Below are 18,479 nucleotides of genomic sequence, written 5' to 3'. Positions count from 1 at the left end.
ATAAAGATAGCTTTTATCGTTTGATTCTGTAAAATTATTAAACTGTCATAGTACAGACTATAAAACCATCAATATGAGTATAGTATCAATATGAGGACACTAGCTGACTGAAACAGCCCTCACAGGATGCGCGATCACCGATGCGATCGGTAATGGCGTCCGAACACCATACATATACCTATGTATGCAGTAAATACAATTCTGAGATGATGGACAAGATAAACAGAAAGCGATCAACACATCTTGGTATCGCTGTCTCTTTCCCCCGCACGGCGCAGCCAGGAGGCGGCGCGCTGGGAGGCCCAATGGAGTCGCACCGCGGTGGAGATGGTTATTTTTTTGTATCTTGTCAATGAAGGGACGGGCAGGGGCGGACCGGCGCGGGCGCAGGACTCAGTGTCGTGGCTGCAGTCTTGCTGCGCTTATCATTCGCGCATGTTGGTCCGAGACGCGTGTTCTGTTTCTTAAAGTGACGCATTATGAATTACGAAACTCGTGATACTCGACCAATGCCAATAAAGCTCGAGGAGGATCTGGAATACCCGGAGGATGACGAGCATTACTATGGATACGCGCCGGTGGAGGTTGAGAGGCACGCTGAGCCGGCGGGATTCGCGCCTTCCTCGCCCACACACCTGATGGACCTCAGCAACGGGTCCGAGCGACCCACACAACAACATCCTTGGCCCTCAAGTGTCGTGTTCGACGGAGAGGATCGCGACTACCAACAACCATCTTACACATCCTTCGAGCAACAATTCATCGATCAACGACAAAGACAGGTCCCAAGAAGCTACTACTTTGATGATTCCAATTCTCAAGACCGAGTACGAAGTTACTATGAGTCGGGTGATGTTCCGAAAATGGGAGAAGTCTACAGAGGTGCAGACGACAGGAGAGAGGAGACGGAGGAACAAAGGAGATCGAGGAAAAGATCTAAAGCTTCGCGGAAGAAGACGCAATCGTTTGAGGAGATGCAGATACAGCGAGTGATGGCTAACGTGAGGGAGCGGCAGCGCACGCAGAGCTTGAACGAGGCGTTCGCGAGCCTGCGGCAGATCATCCCTTCGCTGCCGAGTGATAAGTTGTCCAAGATACAGACTCTGCAGCTGGCGACGCAGTACATAGAGTTCCTGTATCAGATACTGTCGAACAGTGAGTCGGCGGGCAGCAGCGACAGTAACAGCGACGCGGGCAGTGAGCACGGCAAGTACCTCGCGCAGGACAAACTCAGTTACGCCTTCTCCGTGTGGAGGATGGAGGGAGAGTGGACACACGGTCAAACGTGATACACTAGTTACCGTGTACTCCTAGTGAAACTGAAAAGACGCTTATATTATTCCATTGTAGGTATTATTGATTCTGTGGCAAGTGATGTGTAAATGGTGAACAAATTAGTTCTTAATTAGTATTAGTAAATTGAATATGTGATAGTTAATTAAGTGGATTAGGGACTTAAGCTGGCATTAACTGTTGATAATTTATATTAAGTGTGAAACAAAGACGATATTTAGAATTAATGATTTATTTGATTAAAATTGTAGTGGCAACAATACATACAGCTGTATACCAAAAACTTGAGTAACAATGTGCCATTTCTAGGATATTTGATTAAACTTCCAATAAAAATTATTTCATATAAAATTATATGCGCCTTTTCATTTCTTACGCTGTATTAGAACATCAACAGCACGCTAATTACCATGATACTGACATTTGATTGTGGTCTTAAAATTAAAATATAAACATGGTCGGTTTAATTGGTATTTTATAAAATACACAACAAGCTTATAAACGCAATAACATTTTCACTAATGTGCGTAGACATCACACACAGTATTGTCTCATATTACAATTATTTACAATAACATACAATTGAACACATACATACATATTTACAAAAACAAAATGAACAATCAGCTGAATAAATCAGTAAAAATAATAACTGCATAGCATTTATTTATATTCTCTGAAATATACAAATGTCAAGAACGTTAAAAATAGAAGAGAATACATTACTAATTAAATTTTTAGATAGTTTTAAAATTTACATAGCTATTTAAAAAACTGTAGCAAGTATTTTAAGTTTAATACTACTTTAAGCATCTAGATATGTAATAGTTACTATTTTAAATCTTTTTTTAAGGGAAAGAGAAGATAAGTTCTTAATTTAAAAAGAAAAACAGTATTTCATTAGTGACCCAATCGTTAATGAGTTAATTATTACAGCTCATTCACTATTGTTTTATGCTGTGCACAATTTCTAGAAAACTAAGGTCCAATATCCCTTAACATATCACTAGTATGTTTAATTCATATTATTTTATAGATAGAATATACAATACAATGAACAAAATTGTTGTTCTAAGGTTAAATAAACACCTTCGTTGTAACTTACAAAAGTACATAATAGTTATTTTGACTTCATTTAGCTACACTTTATAAAGTTAGCCTAAATACTAATTTACTAAGTATTTAATTTGAGATTCTATTTATCAATTAACATCACACTCGAAACTAGACTGAGATAGCCTCTTCATTGTTGGTACGTGCATTCCTTTCTACTATCATATTAATTTTCCTGTAAGTACATAATATTATGTATTGTTCATATGTGCAAAACCTAGCTGCTAGATATGATGCGAAACTCAGCACCGGGTATCCTACAAAAGATGCGTGTATGCTCGTTTTGGATGAAAAGTAATCAAATGGCTCCTCCCGCTATGGGTCAAGCTTGACGGAGTGTCTTACTGACTAAAAACTACCCTGTTTCTACTTCATGCCGGAACCTCGTTGTTTTGTGACTATCCATCCGTGACCCCGGCATGTGAAAGGTCCTAAGGAAACTAATACATCTCCGAGCGCTAAGTGTGTTTCTTTATTTTTCTTAGAGTATTCTGTTAGGAAATACCGGGCTCATCTAGATTTTTTTAAATGTTCACTTGTAAATGTGCTGTATCGTAGACTATTAACAAAGACAAATTAGTTATTTCATTTACTTCAGCACATGCTCGTCCTTACCATGCCTTACCACGTAAGGCAATGTAATGCGCGTAATAAGTAAAAAGAAAAGACCCCACACAGCCTGCATTGTGGATAAAGATCATGTCACGCCCCTGTATGTAACTATCGAAAATTAGAATTAAAATATCATATACGGAAATACATTTTTGGCAATGGTATCTGGCAGGCAGTCCCATTAAAGAGCGTGTGATTTTATTAAAAAAATATTATTATTATTCAGAAACAATTTCCATAGTTGGCTATTACTTAGTGCTGATGAAAAATACAGTTTTGTTTAATAAAATTGGTGTGTAACTTTATCATATTAGAAAAAATATCTTTCATAATAATAATAATTTTAAATAACATACTGGTATGCGTGGTATTTTCTATAAATAAAAATGCGCCACGCTCGTGACTCGCTTTATCAGGACAAAACGATGTTATGGTCTATTAACATGGCAAATTGCATCTAAATCCATTCAACAGTTTCGGCGTAACAGAGTAATAAATATACAAACATTTATATTCAAGGTAAATCCCATATAATTTCGAAAACAAAAACGTAGGTAAGCTCTTAATATTGCTTTTGTATTGTTTTCATATTATGATACTATGCAAATACATGAGAATTAACGCTGAATTTCCCCAGTACCTTTTACTATAAGACTGGACAGGTTTTTTTATATCACTATCAGTGCCACTTAGGCAAAATGTAGTAAAAATGCATAATACATAATTCCCATGTGCTTGCATACACTCACAAATGTGTAGTATGCAGTTCTAAAATGTCTAATATATCTCTATATCTACAAATTAGTTCAGTACATATATATTTATTAGTTGCTCTGACTCACCGTAAATTCCCTTATACATATCACTTTGGAGTAACCAATAGGGACATTATATATAGAATCAAATTGAACTCTATTGCGTTCAAATACGACCTACGTGATCTATGAGTTTCTACACCTATATCACTAGTTTCAAAATTATTAAATTAGTATTATTGTGATTCTACAATAAGTATTAAAGACATTTATTTTGTTCCGTTTTATTAGCGACTTAAATTGGATAACTATAGTGAATATGTTAGTATTTACACAAATCCGGAGAAAGTTAAACTGATAAGAGGCAGAATCCATATTACCCGGTAAACAGCGTTTAGCTGGAGAACAAAAGCTTCGAGTAAGTTCTTTATGGTGTAAATGGCTCCCAGATTAGCTATTATTGCCAAATGAGTCATAGGATTTGAGCGAGGTGAACCCAGTAATAATTACCGTAACTATAATAGAATGACTAACTTTGTGGCCCCTACCTGTTGTGGGTAATTCATTGTGAACTTTAAGTGGTCGATTAAAAGCATAAGATCCAAGCTTGAAAAATAACACGAATAACTATATTGATCACCTTTACTGTACCCTACCATTTCTATTGATGACGGGAGCATACCTACAAACGTCGCCTAGCTTTTTGAGGAGAAATACTAAGAGGGGATCCTCTCACTCAACAGTGAATGTAAATTCTCTTTAGGTCTTTTTAGTGTACTTTGTGGAATCACAATAACACCATGTCTATAATATTGTATTATAAAAGTAGATTTATTATCACCTAAGAAATAACAAATTATAAAATTATTGTTGCTTTAAGGAACTATTAGTTCGTTGCTACTCATACCACTTATTCCCAGGTCTATCTGAAACAAGAGATTGTTTACATAAAATATACAATTAAAGTTAAAAAAAACTTAAACACTTTTTACAGTCAAATAACACAGTCATTATTTACATTATCATCTTCTCCAAATAAATTATTTCAGATTAAAACTAACGCCTTTTTCATCGAAAGGTAATAGTTAAAAAAGGTTTCATATTTAATGTAATATACACATTTCACCAATTATAAATTCCATATGGTTAAAGCTCAGTTCAAAATGCTTCTAATAATAGCAAAGAAGAATTGCTCGAACAAAGAATTTCGTAACACTATCAACTAAATTATTACTATTATTATTTAAAATCAGTATGTTTTGTGTGAAAGTTACTGCGTGGTGCTTTATAAGGTGGTTCTTTGGTGTTCTTGGTGGCGGTTCTTGGTACTTTATGAGGATAAAGCTATAAGTTACTGTTTACCGATTATCTCCACTTCAATAATTTATTTTTAACCTTACACTATTGTAATAAAGTTTAGAATCAATCAATAAACTTTCCGACACTTCCATGACTGGGCATGACTTAGAAAAATAAAATAAAAGAGCCAATTTCCATGTTGTTCTGACGTAATTTAGAATGAAATAAAAAATAACTTACTTCATGTGTCAAATCTTTGTTGAGGGAATCTGGGTTGGGTTTTATCATCCAATCTTCATCAGCTGGTATCTGTAAATGGTATCACCAATTCTAATGTCTCCAAAATAAAAATAAGCAAACAAAAACGTAGTGTAATGTGACGTCATAACCATTACTGATTGGTTGAAATAGATATTGACAAAAAAATAAAATAAACATTTGAAATATAATAATTTTCTAATATTGAAAATTCCATTACGAAAAAGATTTAATTTATAAGAAACATCCCAATTTGGCGCGAAAGCGTTGGCTGAACTTGACCTCTCTCTGGCGCGCCACGGCATTGGCATGCCATCGGGTAATAATAAGGGAGTGAGAGAACAGAGAATGTACTATATTAGTGAATAAGTTCACGTTCGCAGTCGGATGTATAGAAAATGCTAATCCATATGATAGTATATACGAAATACAAATGTACGTGTATTTTGTATGTACTATAAAAAGGACATTTTAATATCTTTTTAGTGGTGCAGAAACAAAAAGAATTGCGGACGTAGATCGGGAAAATCGATTTTTGAACAAAAATGGCTAATGTTTGTATTTTGTTCTTTAATACGAATTGAAACCTTTGCCCCTTCGGGTACTGAAACGCGTGACATCATAATATTATTATTACTTTGTTTGGGTATGTAATGTAGCGAGTAATTGTTTTTTTCTCCTTTTTTATGGAATATGACGGCAAACGAGCATACAGATCACTTGAATTCTAGCAATCAGTGCTAACTATGAACACAACACTGGAAGACAGTGATTGCCGACCTTCGGACGTGCAGATTGGACCTCTGGTAACCTTATTCATACGTTGAAACACAAAGCAAGCGTTGTATCACGCAGTCGCTAATGAGTTGTTTGTGTCAGGCTCTTACGGCTCTGATACTTCCTCTCGCCTCACCCAAGGCGGGAGAAGTAATTTAAAAAAGCGTTGTATCACGCTCGTTTTCCGTGAGGCCGTAATATCTCTCCGTTCGAGCCGAAGCATAGCTTTCCCATGTTATTATTATTATTATGAAAGAATAAAACTCACGCTACGTGATGGTGACGCCTCAGATTCCTGATCCTGGTTGTGCGCCTGCTTGATATGGTCCTTGAGGGCGAAGGCTCGAGCGTAACTCGCTCCACACATGTCACATACAAATTTCAAGTTGTTCTGTCGCGAATGCGTCTCGGTGTGGACTCGGACTGCGTAGAGCGATGCAAATGGCCTGGTGAAGAAAACATGTTTAAGCCTTTGACTGCCGACAGAAAACAGTTGCAGGCAAATCCTAAAGTTCTTGCTTACTTTCACCACATCTACTTGGCGATTAACGTGTTCATTGATATGTTATTGAAATGAATATAGAAAGATTTTTAGGTGTTCAGTTGTGTTAAAACTACATTTTACCATTAATTGGCGATTGAAAGACAACGATATTCCTGAATGTCGTTTTTGAAAATTTTATGACACTGATGTAATCCTTATTACTCAAGGCAATAGAGCCTAAATCACCAATCAGCATTGGCCAACATTTTTCCATGATAAACGTACTGATCTTGCACTTTTACCCAGTGCACAGAAATTATTGCATTAAAAACAGTTAGTTATTAGTTAGATTCCGGACGCTGCTGCGTAATATATTGTGCTCAATTTAAGGGACATATTTATATATATTTAACAAGGACATTGCCAAAGTTATAAGTCTTGTGGTGTAATAAAATGTTAAAAAGCGTTAAAAGAACAGTTTTATTGAGACAAACGGGCTCGGTCTTGTTACAACACGTTAAAGAATTATTCACAATGCCATCTATCGCCATACTGTGGAAATTGTATGCAAATTATTTCATTTCAGTACCGAATTCCGCTCGCATTTTCAATAATAGAAACTTATTCAGTTGTTTCACACAAGTTTTACAAAATGTAAAAAGAATTTGTAGCAAAGTCGAATCAATGTATGTACAGCTACTTTCATGCACAACTTAAAGAGTCATTGAACAGGTTAATACGCAAGCTTTCCAATAGATGGCGCCATTAGTCGCGTCACTTTATATAGATTTTTTTTTCGTTATTATTTAGTTTAATATCCTCACCTGTTACAATGCTGGCATTGGAAGGGTTTAGTGTGAGAGTTCTTGTGTCCAGCTAGTTGCACGGAGGTCTTGAAGGCCTTCGGGCAGAACGGACACTTGTAGGCGCGCACCTCAGAGTGAGTTAGCAAGTGGTGGTTGTATACACTGTGCGCCTTGAACCTGGGTAACGATGAAATACGTTAAAAATATTTTACAGACACAGCCTCTAGTATATTTACACCATTTAGCAAAAATAATAGATTTTGAACTCGATTCTTTGTATTAAAGTTGTTATTGAAAACAATAGGAAAGCCGATTGCTTCCAATTCCAACGGGCTAATTTGGAAGTCAGTGGAGCCTAAGTTCCGCAATGACCGTCTTGTATATTATGACAATGACAGTGATGATGAAGTACTGAGTAGTTTAAAGAAACACGCATAAGATATAAGTACATATGTATGTTACCTCTTCCCGCAGTGCGGGCAGGCGTAGGGCCGTGCGCCGGTGTGGGTGCGCATGTGTAGAGTGAGGCAGTACGACACGCGGAACGACTTGCCGCAGATCTCACACGAGTGGGGCTTCTCTCCTAGGAAACAATAGGACATTTTTAAATCGATAACTATTCAAATACAAGATGTTTATTACTAATTTATTTACTTATTTGTTATAGACTGTACTCTGTACCTTACATTCGTGCTGGATGTATGGCTCACGTCTCATCCCTTAAAACGACAACTAACTGGCAAACTCTAGGTGTTATATGCACCTTTGGAGAATAAATTGCATATTATGTTTTCATACCCGGTTAAATGGACAATAGGTAGTGCTGAGAACCCATAAACCTATGATAATTGTAATGTTGAATTTACCTGTATGTATCCTCTCATGTTTGACTTTCTCGTGTGGCCTGGCGAATCTTCTGCTGCAATACAAACAGTTGTAGGGCAGGTTCAGATCCGGGTTGTTTATTGGAGTCTGAAAATATATACTTCTATAGATTCTTCAGTACAGATAAAATATTGAGTATTTATTACGTATGTTCTTTACATAATCACGGGACCACAGGGTCCCGGACCTTTGGAAGGCGTACGAGGGGCCGAAGCCAACTCGCAGAGGCCCGTTGAACAATTTTAATCTAAATGTAAGGGGACATCAGCCGGCGATTATCCCTGTATGCACTATGGAAGTACACCAAAGGACAGTGGCTGTGGAATAGTTAACCGGTTAACTATGGGGACTATGGCCCCTGCCCCTGACCAATATTGAAAAATACGGATAAACAGGCAGGGGGTGACTCGCAAACTCAACAGTGGGCCCCCGGAAACGGCCGCTAGCATGTAGCGACAAAGGAAGCAACATCCGTTGAGCTGCTTGAGGAAGGGGAGGCATCCCACGGCTATCAGAGCAATCCCGGAAGTACGGTCAAGACCCCTACCAGCATCTTACTGGGATACGTCCTTCCCCCAAGTGGAGCTGAAGGCAACTCCACTCTTGCGAATCTCCACTCAAACCAGCCGATTAAGGCAAGAGTGAGGTAGAAGAGGCCACTCCGGATAGTCACGAGTACCAACCGGAGTTAAAAAGTAGGGCCTCTCCCGGGAGTCAGGTCCGTGGGGTCGCCACTGCCCAAAAGCTCGCCACAAGCTGCCTTGCGGACGTATTTATTACTATTATTACATGATTGAAACTGTTTCGTTAGTCACAAATATGACTGACATTAAGAGTACTTGGGTTGGACAAAATATTATTATGCTTTTCGGAAGTCTGGATAATAACAGAGGCTGGAAGTAGGAGAGGCTTCATGACATATGACTCATAAATGGGAGCTCAGGCGACACCTCTGTTTACCTTTACGAGAAATACCAAGCATGATATCACTTCAAACCAATATATAACATCCAACTCTTCTTTGAGAAACAAACTATTGTAACAAAACCACTAAAACATGTACAGGGTGTTCACACACAAAATTGAACTTTATTCACTACCGTAAAAGGTACATTTTCCAACAACAATATAATTAAAAAAAAACATACTCACTTTATCAACATTATGTACACTGGTATGCATCTCTAAATACTCTAGAGACGTGAACTTCTTATTGCAGATGCCGCAGTTCATCTTCTCTAAAGTGTTGTGTGAGTTCTGGTGTATGGCCTTGTAGTCGCACGGGATCATTTTGTTGCAGATGGTACAACGGTACGTTGCTTTACTCACTTTCGTACCGTCCGTGTTCTCTACTGGAGGCTCTATGGCTCGAGTCCTGTTTTGGAAATAATGAAGGGTTGAATTGAAAAACGTTTCCTTGATATTATGCACTGTAGCCTAAATAGGGTGACTGTTAATTAGTGACCGATATTTAAACACGTGATTGTACTCATGATTATAAACAACTTTCCCAAAGAAACTATTTTTGTATACTCATTAGTTTTATTTTTATTACAATAACAAAAACAACGTGCTTCTGCATGATCAGTTGTTTGGAACTTTACGGGCGCGTATATAAAACTGATAATCCAAAACACTCACTATTCATGCCATTTTTCCTTTTACATAACTTCCAATATTAACATCATTTGTTAGTCTTATTCCAAACTGAATATTATTAATTGAAAGCGTGAGCACTTACTTGATAGGATCGTGCATCCGTTTGTGTAGTTTCAGAGACTTGTTGCTCGGGAACACAGTGCTGCATATGCCACATTCGTATGATACAGGCAATGCATGTTGCTCTATACAGACAACAATATAAATTAATATGACATTTCGAAATACAATAATGTATTGTCTCGAGTTTAAAACTTGAACTCGAAGTTTAGCAGCACAACTTATTTGCGTTTGTTTACTTCAGGGCACCAGGGCCTCCATTTTAGGAAACATTTAATTTTGTTCTCTATTTTTTCAGAGGTATGAGGATTCTCCCATTAGGCTAGGTAATGCCTGTCGGTCTACTGTCTGTATACTGTCTATGAAGGTATACTCAAGCGCTAAGTGTGCTAAGCGCCATCTATTGGTCAATTGCTCAAACTTGTCTTTATAAAATATGTGATGTGATCACCAAACTGGTCGTAAGCCCAACCTCGTAGGTCTCGGGTTCGATTTTCGAGTTGGAAAAGATATTATGAGGTTTTTCAAGTTTTGAAAACAATACAAAGACTTTGTGTTGTTTAGCATTAGCTTTCATTAGCATTAGCATTAATCTATAGAGAATAATAGTTGAAACTATACGATTTCCTTGTCAAACCGTTAGGCAGTTGTCCCACCAACGGCGAGTGAACGACTAACTATCGGCTATTTTCTCGCTCAAGAAACGTACAATAGATATACTTTCCGTGTAAACAAAAGAGATGCATATACAAATAGTTGATCGCTGACTGTTCACACTGCCGGCGAGTGCTCGCTTCACTTGTTTGTTTTTGTTTTCACTCGTTTCTAGTTCTAGCTCTACTCGTTACTCGTTCATCGTTGCCGGTGGGACAACTGCCTTACGTGAGTAAGTCGATAACATAATAATTAATTTATAATGTCTCACGAAAGTTATAATTAAACTTAAAATACTTGGTGTATGGTAATACGCCGCCTCACGCAAAACGTTGTGAATTGATACATATCTGCCTACCCTCACAGGAAATAAAAAAATGCGTACCTACCTTTTTTAACTTTATGTGCTTTCATATGAGCACAGAGAGATTTGTAGTTTTCATACGCCACGGGACAATAGGGACACGGGTATTTTACTAAAAAAATAAAAAAGTTTATAAAAACAAAACAAAATATATTTGAAATGTTTTATCGCCAGTTTCTTTTAGCCAGAATAAAAAAAGAAAAGTATTTTTACAGGAGTAAGCATAATTTTTAGATTTGTAATTCTGAAAAGTCCAGAGACTAGAAATAATTGGTAAAGTTGTTAGTTATGCCATTATACATATAACCGCTGAACCAAGTATGATGGAATTTATTCGGGATATAAAAAGATTTGTTAGGGAAATAAACGGGAGCTCGGTGATGTTATTTAGGAAAATAAATCATTGGGAGCGAAGTCATGGGTAAATGTTAGTTGGTCGTGAATAAATAGCGCTGAGGCATAGAAAATATAATTAATACTCACATATTTTACACGGATGGACTTTAAATTCATCCAAATTAGTGACGGATATGTCGCAAGCTAAGCACTGATACGTTTTGACCGCGAACCCGCAGTCAGTTGGCACTTCTTTCACAACCACCTTGTGGAACTGACCTATTTTATCTGTATCAGAAAATATACAGCTATCATGTACCAGAAGATATTGTTTTTAAGGCGATATGTTACATCACTTTTAAAAGTAATATTGTTTTCTTAAACAAAAAGAGTTTTTCTAATCTAAAATCGCCGGTAGAGGCGCTTGTGTAGTAAATGGCTCTAAACTGTAGGTGATGTTCTTTGTACCCTCCTCACTAGCATAATATCATACCGGCGGTAATTGCCCTCAACTGAGTTGTAGCACAAAATTGAAGAAAAAGTACAAAACTATACACCGGATGTGTATAGTTATATAATATATATCATGTTTAAGTCCTACTGTAATATGGAGCGAGCCCATTACCAAACACCGTAATATTTCCAAATCGAGAAAATCCAATAACGCTTTACTGAATCAAACCAGAGACCAGCAAACAATCGACCAACGAGGCAGTCTAAACAAGGTTTTCATATAAATTCTACGAAATAGTTTCTAGTTTCTATTGCATACTAAACATACTTATTTACTTACCTATGTCTATTGCATTGCCTGCATGAAAGTTAAAAATATTTATCATTTACATTGCATAATGTTACTTTTAATAACTTGAAACTAACTAAAATACTGGCTTATTACTCAAGTTGTTAAGTCCTTCTAATAACTTAAACTACTGTAAAATGAACTCTATTACAACAAGTATATGGTTGTTTTTTGTTTGTTAGGAAGATATAGTGGAATTTACCTTTCGCATCAGTCTGTATGGTATCTTTTAAGGCGCCTTTATCGACTGGTATATAGCGCCTTGTGACAACAATATCCTTATGTTCTGTTATGGTGGAGTCTTTGTCATCTTCTGCAAATTGGAAACTTCTATGTTAGGTCATAAAGCACATTATTGAACAACTTGGTAAGTGTCTAAGGATTGAATGAATTACTTACATTATGACATTAGATACACAGTACTTTTTTTATTACACCACTGTACATTAACACAGGAAATTAAACTTTCTGAGTGTATGTATATTTTAGTAGAAGAGCTCTAATTTAAGGTACTAACTAACCCCTTCAGACTCCGCACAGACCTTCTAACTTTAGTATAAGTACATAAGATAACTTTTCAAATAAAATATTACCATTCTGACTGCCTCGTTGGTCGAGTGGTCGCAAATGCGACTGCCGAACAAGGGGTCTCGGGTTCGATTCCCGGGTCGGGCAAAATATTACTGGGCATTTTTCGGATTTTTGAAAATTTCTCAGTAGTAGCACGGAGTCTGGAATTGTGTCCAGGATATAGCAATAGGCTCACCCCTTATTACATGGGACTTATAACATAAATGGTGAAAAGTGGGTGTACATTGTATAGCGGCATTACTGCCATAATGTGCACCTCTGCCTACCCTTTCGGGGATAAAAGGCGTGAAGTTGTGTGTATATTACCATTCTCATTCACTTGGCCGATATCTTTGATGACTCCACCCGACATCGTGTTGACTTGTATGTATCGTTTTGTTAGAACACTAACTTGTTCCGTATGCTCCGGCTTGATTGTTTCGTCATCCACTTCTGCAAAAACATTACAAGATTTCTACTAGATTTTATTTCATGGAAAGAGATCTCCTTCAAATAGGTAGTAGGAAGATTGCTTACTTCTACTTGACTACGCCTAGCACCGCGATCGAAAAATGTGCAGAGGTATCCTCTAAATCAGGGATCCGATTTTTAGTAATAATGAGTCGCATATAGCTTTACAAACGATATTATAAATTATAAAATAGGTATAAACAATATTACCTAAATCCAGAGTACCTGTGACAATTTGAGCATCAGTTTTAAACAGCATCGGCTCTTCGACTATGTCACCAGTGTCGGTGATGACGCGTCGAGGAGTCTGTTTGTCGGGAGTCACCAACGGGTCTTCGCTGTCCATTGGCTCATAGTCTAAAGGCGTGCCCTCAGTTTGATTCTCGATCTGTTCGATAGGCTCCTGCAAATATTCAGACTATCTATTTTATTAGGATTGCAATTTTTGGTTAGATAAAAGCATGGGAGAAAATTCTAGTAAAAGTTTTTTCTTACATACACTATAGGTACAGACTGACAACATGTGGTAGGTGAATGCACCCATAGATTGCTAATGAGCAATCTTTAAAATCAGAGGATGATGATAATCAAAATTAAAACTAAAAGGAAAAATCAGATATTATATAAGGACCTTACCTCAACAACAACTTCCTGGTCATTGTGGTAGTTCTGTATATGTTCTATGACAGAAGTGAAGGACACTTTGCAAGTGTTGCAGCTGTAGATCTCCTCTTGAGTTTCATCTGGTATAGGGTCGGTGGCCATCATTGCTTCTGTCTCCATCTCCATATCTGAAAGTAAAGATGTTTTGTTATTATTTGTTATAGTTTCATGGCTCATGTCAGACTGATATATTAATAATCAATCAATTTATTATTTGGCTGTGTTACAGCTTGTGTCTTTCAGGATGAATAAAATATAGAACAGGATCCTCCAGATCTCAGTAACATCTAACATCTAGTTGATCCTGTTCCTGGTGATCCTATTCATCATGTTGGATCAGATGGAATCAGACTGGTGGCTATAATTATGTTGTATTTATTTATTGGTTATGCAAAAGCAAAACTTAAATATCTTTTATAATTATAAATACCTTTTACAGTGGTCAAAGATATAGTGCCATCAGTATTTTTAGTAACAATAGTGTTTCCTGCACTCAGGTCTGCATCATCTTGTGTTATGATCATGTAACGGTTTTCTCCATTCTCCTTTATTAATTTCAGCTCTCTTGTTTGTAAACATGGCTTCAGCTGTTTTGTGAACAATTCCATATACATTTTTTTATCTTCATTTGCATCCAATTGATGTTCTGAGTTGGTGCTAATTTCTAAAAATACAACATAACATTGTAATATCATATCTCATGTTCGTTATTCAGGTTCCTATATTACTTAATGCAACATTCATTTTTCACTGAGCAGCTCAAATAAAACTCAACAATTTTAGACTCCCTGCTATTACTGACTTGGCTATAAATGCTATTAGTTAATAAAAATTTTACTAATTGAATTGTAAGCAAAAACAGAATTGAACTGTATGCAATTAAATAACTATTATTCTATACTCAGAATTTAATTGTTATCACATTTCACAATTTAATGAATGTAATTCATCTTGTGGTGCCATAACATTTCTGGCAAATATAGAATATTAAACATAAAGGTCAGTAGGTATCCTTTACTGCTTGTAAATCTTTATGATATATTTCTTACGAATAGATCATATTTTTGTTATAGTCTACATCAAAGTTTTAATAAATAATATCACAAGACAACAGATACAATGGACATTGCAAGAGATTGCTGTAATATTTGTAGAATGTAGATCCAAAACATGAAGCTAACATTCATTTTAAGATGAAGGATTTGATTTAAACCCACAGTATAGTAGGATATGTATATACTGCAACTGTTTATTAGAGTCAATGCCTTTGCACCTTGCTTCTGAGATATTATGTAAAGACAGACACACCCTTACCATTTTGATATACTTTAATATCAGAGCTTTCTATATCTGCAGAATTCTCAATATTGCCCTCAGTCCTGTGCTCAAATATTATGCTTTGTACATTTATTTTATTTAGTATATTACTTTCGGACTGGCAGCTTTCTTGCGACAAATGTTCAATAAGGTGTGGCAGTGAGGGACTTTTATAGTCACAGAGAGGACAGCTTATGATTTTCAAAGAATTTGATAAATGTTCTACCAAAGACTGTTTAGAATTAAATGTAGTATTGCAACAGAGGGGACATTTTAGTGGCTGGCCTTCCATTATTATTCTAATAATATATTAGTTTAACGCCCTTTATAGCATCCAGACGCCTATCATTGCTGATAACAAACAATCCTTTATTTGGTAAACAATAAACATATCACTTTCATTCAATCTCATAAAAGTGCTACATTCAGTTTGTATCTAAATTCTCAACACAAAACCACATTTAATCAGAAGAACTTCACACTAATTTGTTAAACGTGAAGAAAGCACCAAACGCACAACGCACCATTTTTGTCAAAAGTGACATTACTAATGTGTTGACGAAGTTTAGAACGTTCAGAAACTCATAAAATTAAATGCATTTTTAATGATATATTTTATTTTTTTATAAAAAGTTAGTATACGCATCATTTAAATAAAAAATGTAATTAATTTTATTTCCAAATAATAAACTGGAATGGAAATAATTCATTAACCGCAGCTGACTTTGTAAATGACCGAAATAATTATTGCAAGTCGCAAAAAAAACGTAATCAATACATCTTGAGTTCTTTGTAAATAATAAATGTATTATATTTAGCAAACACTTGTTTCATTGTAACATAATTATTACTTAAATTAGCATAAGAAATCAGTTTATCAGTCATTTTGTGTTATAAACTCCATGTTGGTCTTGGACATTTAATTTTGTCTACTTTGTTATGGCAACTTTATTGACTATGTTCGCCATTTTGTCGTGGTGATTTTTTAATCGTAGCGATTTTTATTTATTCGTGTTAATTATTTCTTTACGGTGTAAATTAAATACTTCAAGTGTAACCTCAATACCGAATTGTGCCTGTATGTAGTATAAATAACATTGGACAATTGTTGTACGTGTAAAACTGTAAAGACGTTGACGCTTGTTATGTTTATGTGCAACTGTTTTCGCGGGTAAATTTGATTAAAACAACATGTTAGGAAAGAGAATGAACCATAATAGCAAAGGCAGACTAGCAAGCAAAGGTCACGATAATGGAAAACCTTCAAGCCCAGGTATTTCACCTTACAACAAGCCAGCTAAAATACCAGGTGCTGTATCTGCTGGGAAAACTAAAGTAGAATTGTGTCCAATCCCTTACATAAAGATACAAGACAATGCTGTACATCTACCTCGCTTCACAGCCATCGCAGCAAGATCTGCAGACGAACCTATCGGTATGGACGAGTTGGATTCTTTACAACTAGAGCTTGAGTCTCTGTTAGGCAATACAGCTCTTCGTATAAGGTATTTCCAGTCTGAAATTGAGAGTATTGACACAAATGAGTCCAAGAGAGAAAAGAAAGGTAAGGCTGCTGGCAAACAACTACAATATCCTGTTAAAAGAAAGTTTCCAGATGATAAATTAGTGAAAACCAATAGCACTAAGTTGTCGAACCAGCCCAAAGTGCCTAAGTTCAAAAATATGTCCAATGCCTCTTCGGGCGGATCTCACAATTACACTAATGATGTGGCTAATTCAGACAATTCAGTAAAACTGGAACTATCACAATTTGCACTGCCAAAGAATAATATTCCATATAAATTCTGGAGCTCTGTTGATCCTTACTGTGCTCCTGTTACATTAGATGATATAAAATTTTTGGAGTCTTTATTGGCTCAGAGCAGCAACACTACACTGCCACCAATACCACCACTGGGCCGTCACTACTCTGAAGTATGGGCTGATGAACATCTTGCTGAAGACCAGAATGCTTCCAATCCAAATAAACAAAAATCATCAATGTCTCCTGAAGCTTCTAATATTCGTAAGAAACTTGAAAAATCAAACGAAAACATGATAACTGGTCCATTGACTCAAAGATTGGTGTCAGCACTTATGGAAGAAAATCTGATGAACTACGAAGTGCCTGATATTAAAGTTAAACAGACTACAAACACTAAGAGTAGCTATAAGAATTCCCTAACGTTAGAAAAATGTCTAAGAAAAGAATTGGTAGAACAAGGCATATTGGATCCTGAAGATTTGCCACCTCTGACAAACCCCGCTGATGACGAGATACTGGCAGAAATAAAAAAGTGCCAGACAGAATTGACCGCAGTAAAGAAAGACAATTGTCGTAACCTCAAACATCTGATTGGGCTATGTAAACAAGAAATGATTAGACTGAATCTGAAGAAGCAACTTGATCAAGTTGATATGGAGTGTATTGATATTTATAAGAAAATGGTGGCTGCAAAGCAGAAGAAGAGGCCTATTACTAAGAAGGAAAAAGAGGATGCTTGGAGAGCTATAAATGAACAGATCAGGCTAAATAAAGAAATTAATGCTTTGCCTTTAACAGGTCCAAATTCAAGCTAAATAATGTTCTAGTTAAGTATTCCATGGGCTAGTTTAAGAATGTTATAGGTACCTATTATTTAGAAATAAATAACATTAATATTTATAACTTGTGTATTTATTTCTGCACATATTTGAACAATCCTTATAAATAATATGAGTAGGTAATTAAATGTGACCTAAATTACTTGGAACAATCTTTGGACTCTATCAAAGTTTAGGAGCCATAAACTGAAGTAATTCATGTCATTATGGCTGGCCTGCTAGGTTCTCTGGATTATGAAAATATGAAGTTAGCGCCTGTTTCACCACCTTCATATACCCGATAAACTTATTTGACAGATAGTTCAAACAAATTACGATCTTAATTCTAATTTTTCTGGGACATAGCAGCTTTCCAGACATTGTGTGTCCCTTAGTTAGTTTCATTCAAATGTCTTACGTGTGGCGCCACTATTACCTTGATAGTGTAGATTTACTAATATTTCACTTACATTTTTCATATGGAACCTGAACCTCGATAGAGTAAGTGGTTATCTAGTAATGGTATGGTTTCTACACATACACATAAAAGACACCTGTCGACCGATTTCGATCATGCTGGCCAGTCTAGACTAGTCAGGCACACTACGCAGGAAATATACTTAGTGCATAAGTATCTGGTAAATGGCACAAGACTGCTGCTGCTTTATGTGTTTTCCGAGACATGGGAGCACAATTTCAATGTGTAACACTGAGAATT

General features: G+C 36.3%; 3 protein-coding genes across 10 annotated transcripts; 2 read left to right on the top strand and 1 right to left on the bottom strand.

Moving 5' to 3' along the window:
• The first annotated feature begins 337 nt into the window (after positions 1-337).
• LOC118271938 (twist-related protein) lies at positions 338-1,432 on the top strand. Its single transcript, XM_035588206.2, has one exon. It carries the CDS (start codon positions 480-482, stop codon positions 1,287-1,289), a length of 810 nt encoding a protein of 269 aa, XP_035444099.2. The 5' UTR covers positions 338-479; the 3' UTR covers positions 1,290-1,432.
• Positions 1,433-1,509: 77 nt separating this feature from the next.
• Positions 1,510-18,419, bottom strand: LOC118271779 (zinc finger protein 271-like). Of its 8 annotated transcripts, none has more exons than XM_050693945.1 (16): positions 18,232-18,419; positions 14,292-14,525; positions 13,835-13,989; positions 13,409-13,616; positions 13,055-13,180; positions 12,360-12,470; positions 11,503-11,643; positions 11,045-11,131; positions 10,024-10,126; positions 9,435-9,657; positions 8,264-8,369; positions 7,860-7,980; positions 7,416-7,574; positions 6,376-6,553; positions 5,313-5,381; positions 1,510-4,699 (listed from the first exon to the last, which is right to left on the bottom strand). In XM_050693945.1, exons 2-16 carry the CDS (start codon positions 14,473-14,475, stop codon positions 4,649-4,651), a joined length of 2,022 nt encoding a protein of 673 aa, XP_050549902.1. In that variant the 5' UTR covers positions 14,476-14,525; positions 18,232-18,419; the 3' UTR covers positions 1,510-4,648. The 8 variants fall into 8 exon arrangements, with proteins under 8 accessions (XP_050549902.1, XP_050549895.1, XP_050549896.1 ...); XM_050693938.1 differs by lacking the exon at positions 18,232-18,419 and adding an exon at positions 15,176-15,728; XM_050693939.1 differs by lacking the exon at positions 18,232-18,419 and adding an exon at positions 15,176-15,728 and having other exon boundaries at positions 13,424-13,616.
• On the top strand, positions 16,120-17,846 carry LOC118271780 (transcriptional adapter 3). Its single transcript, XM_035587986.2, has one exon. It carries the CDS (start codon positions 16,370-16,372, stop codon positions 17,756-17,758), a length of 1,389 nt encoding a protein of 462 aa, XP_035443879.1. The 5' UTR covers positions 16,120-16,369; the 3' UTR covers positions 17,759-17,846.
• Positions 18,420-18,479: the final 60 nt, after the last annotated feature.

This window comes from Spodoptera frugiperda, chromosome 5 (genome assembly GCF_023101765.2).
Source record: "Spodoptera frugiperda isolate SF20-4 chromosome 5, AGI-APGP_CSIRO_Sfru_2.0, whole genome shotgun sequence".
In the NCBI taxonomy this organism is placed as follows: Eukaryota; Metazoa; Arthropoda; class Insecta; order Lepidoptera; family Noctuidae; genus Spodoptera; species Spodoptera frugiperda.
Note: the sequence above shows the minus strand (reverse complement) of the source record. Positions and strands in the feature narration are given on the sequence as shown.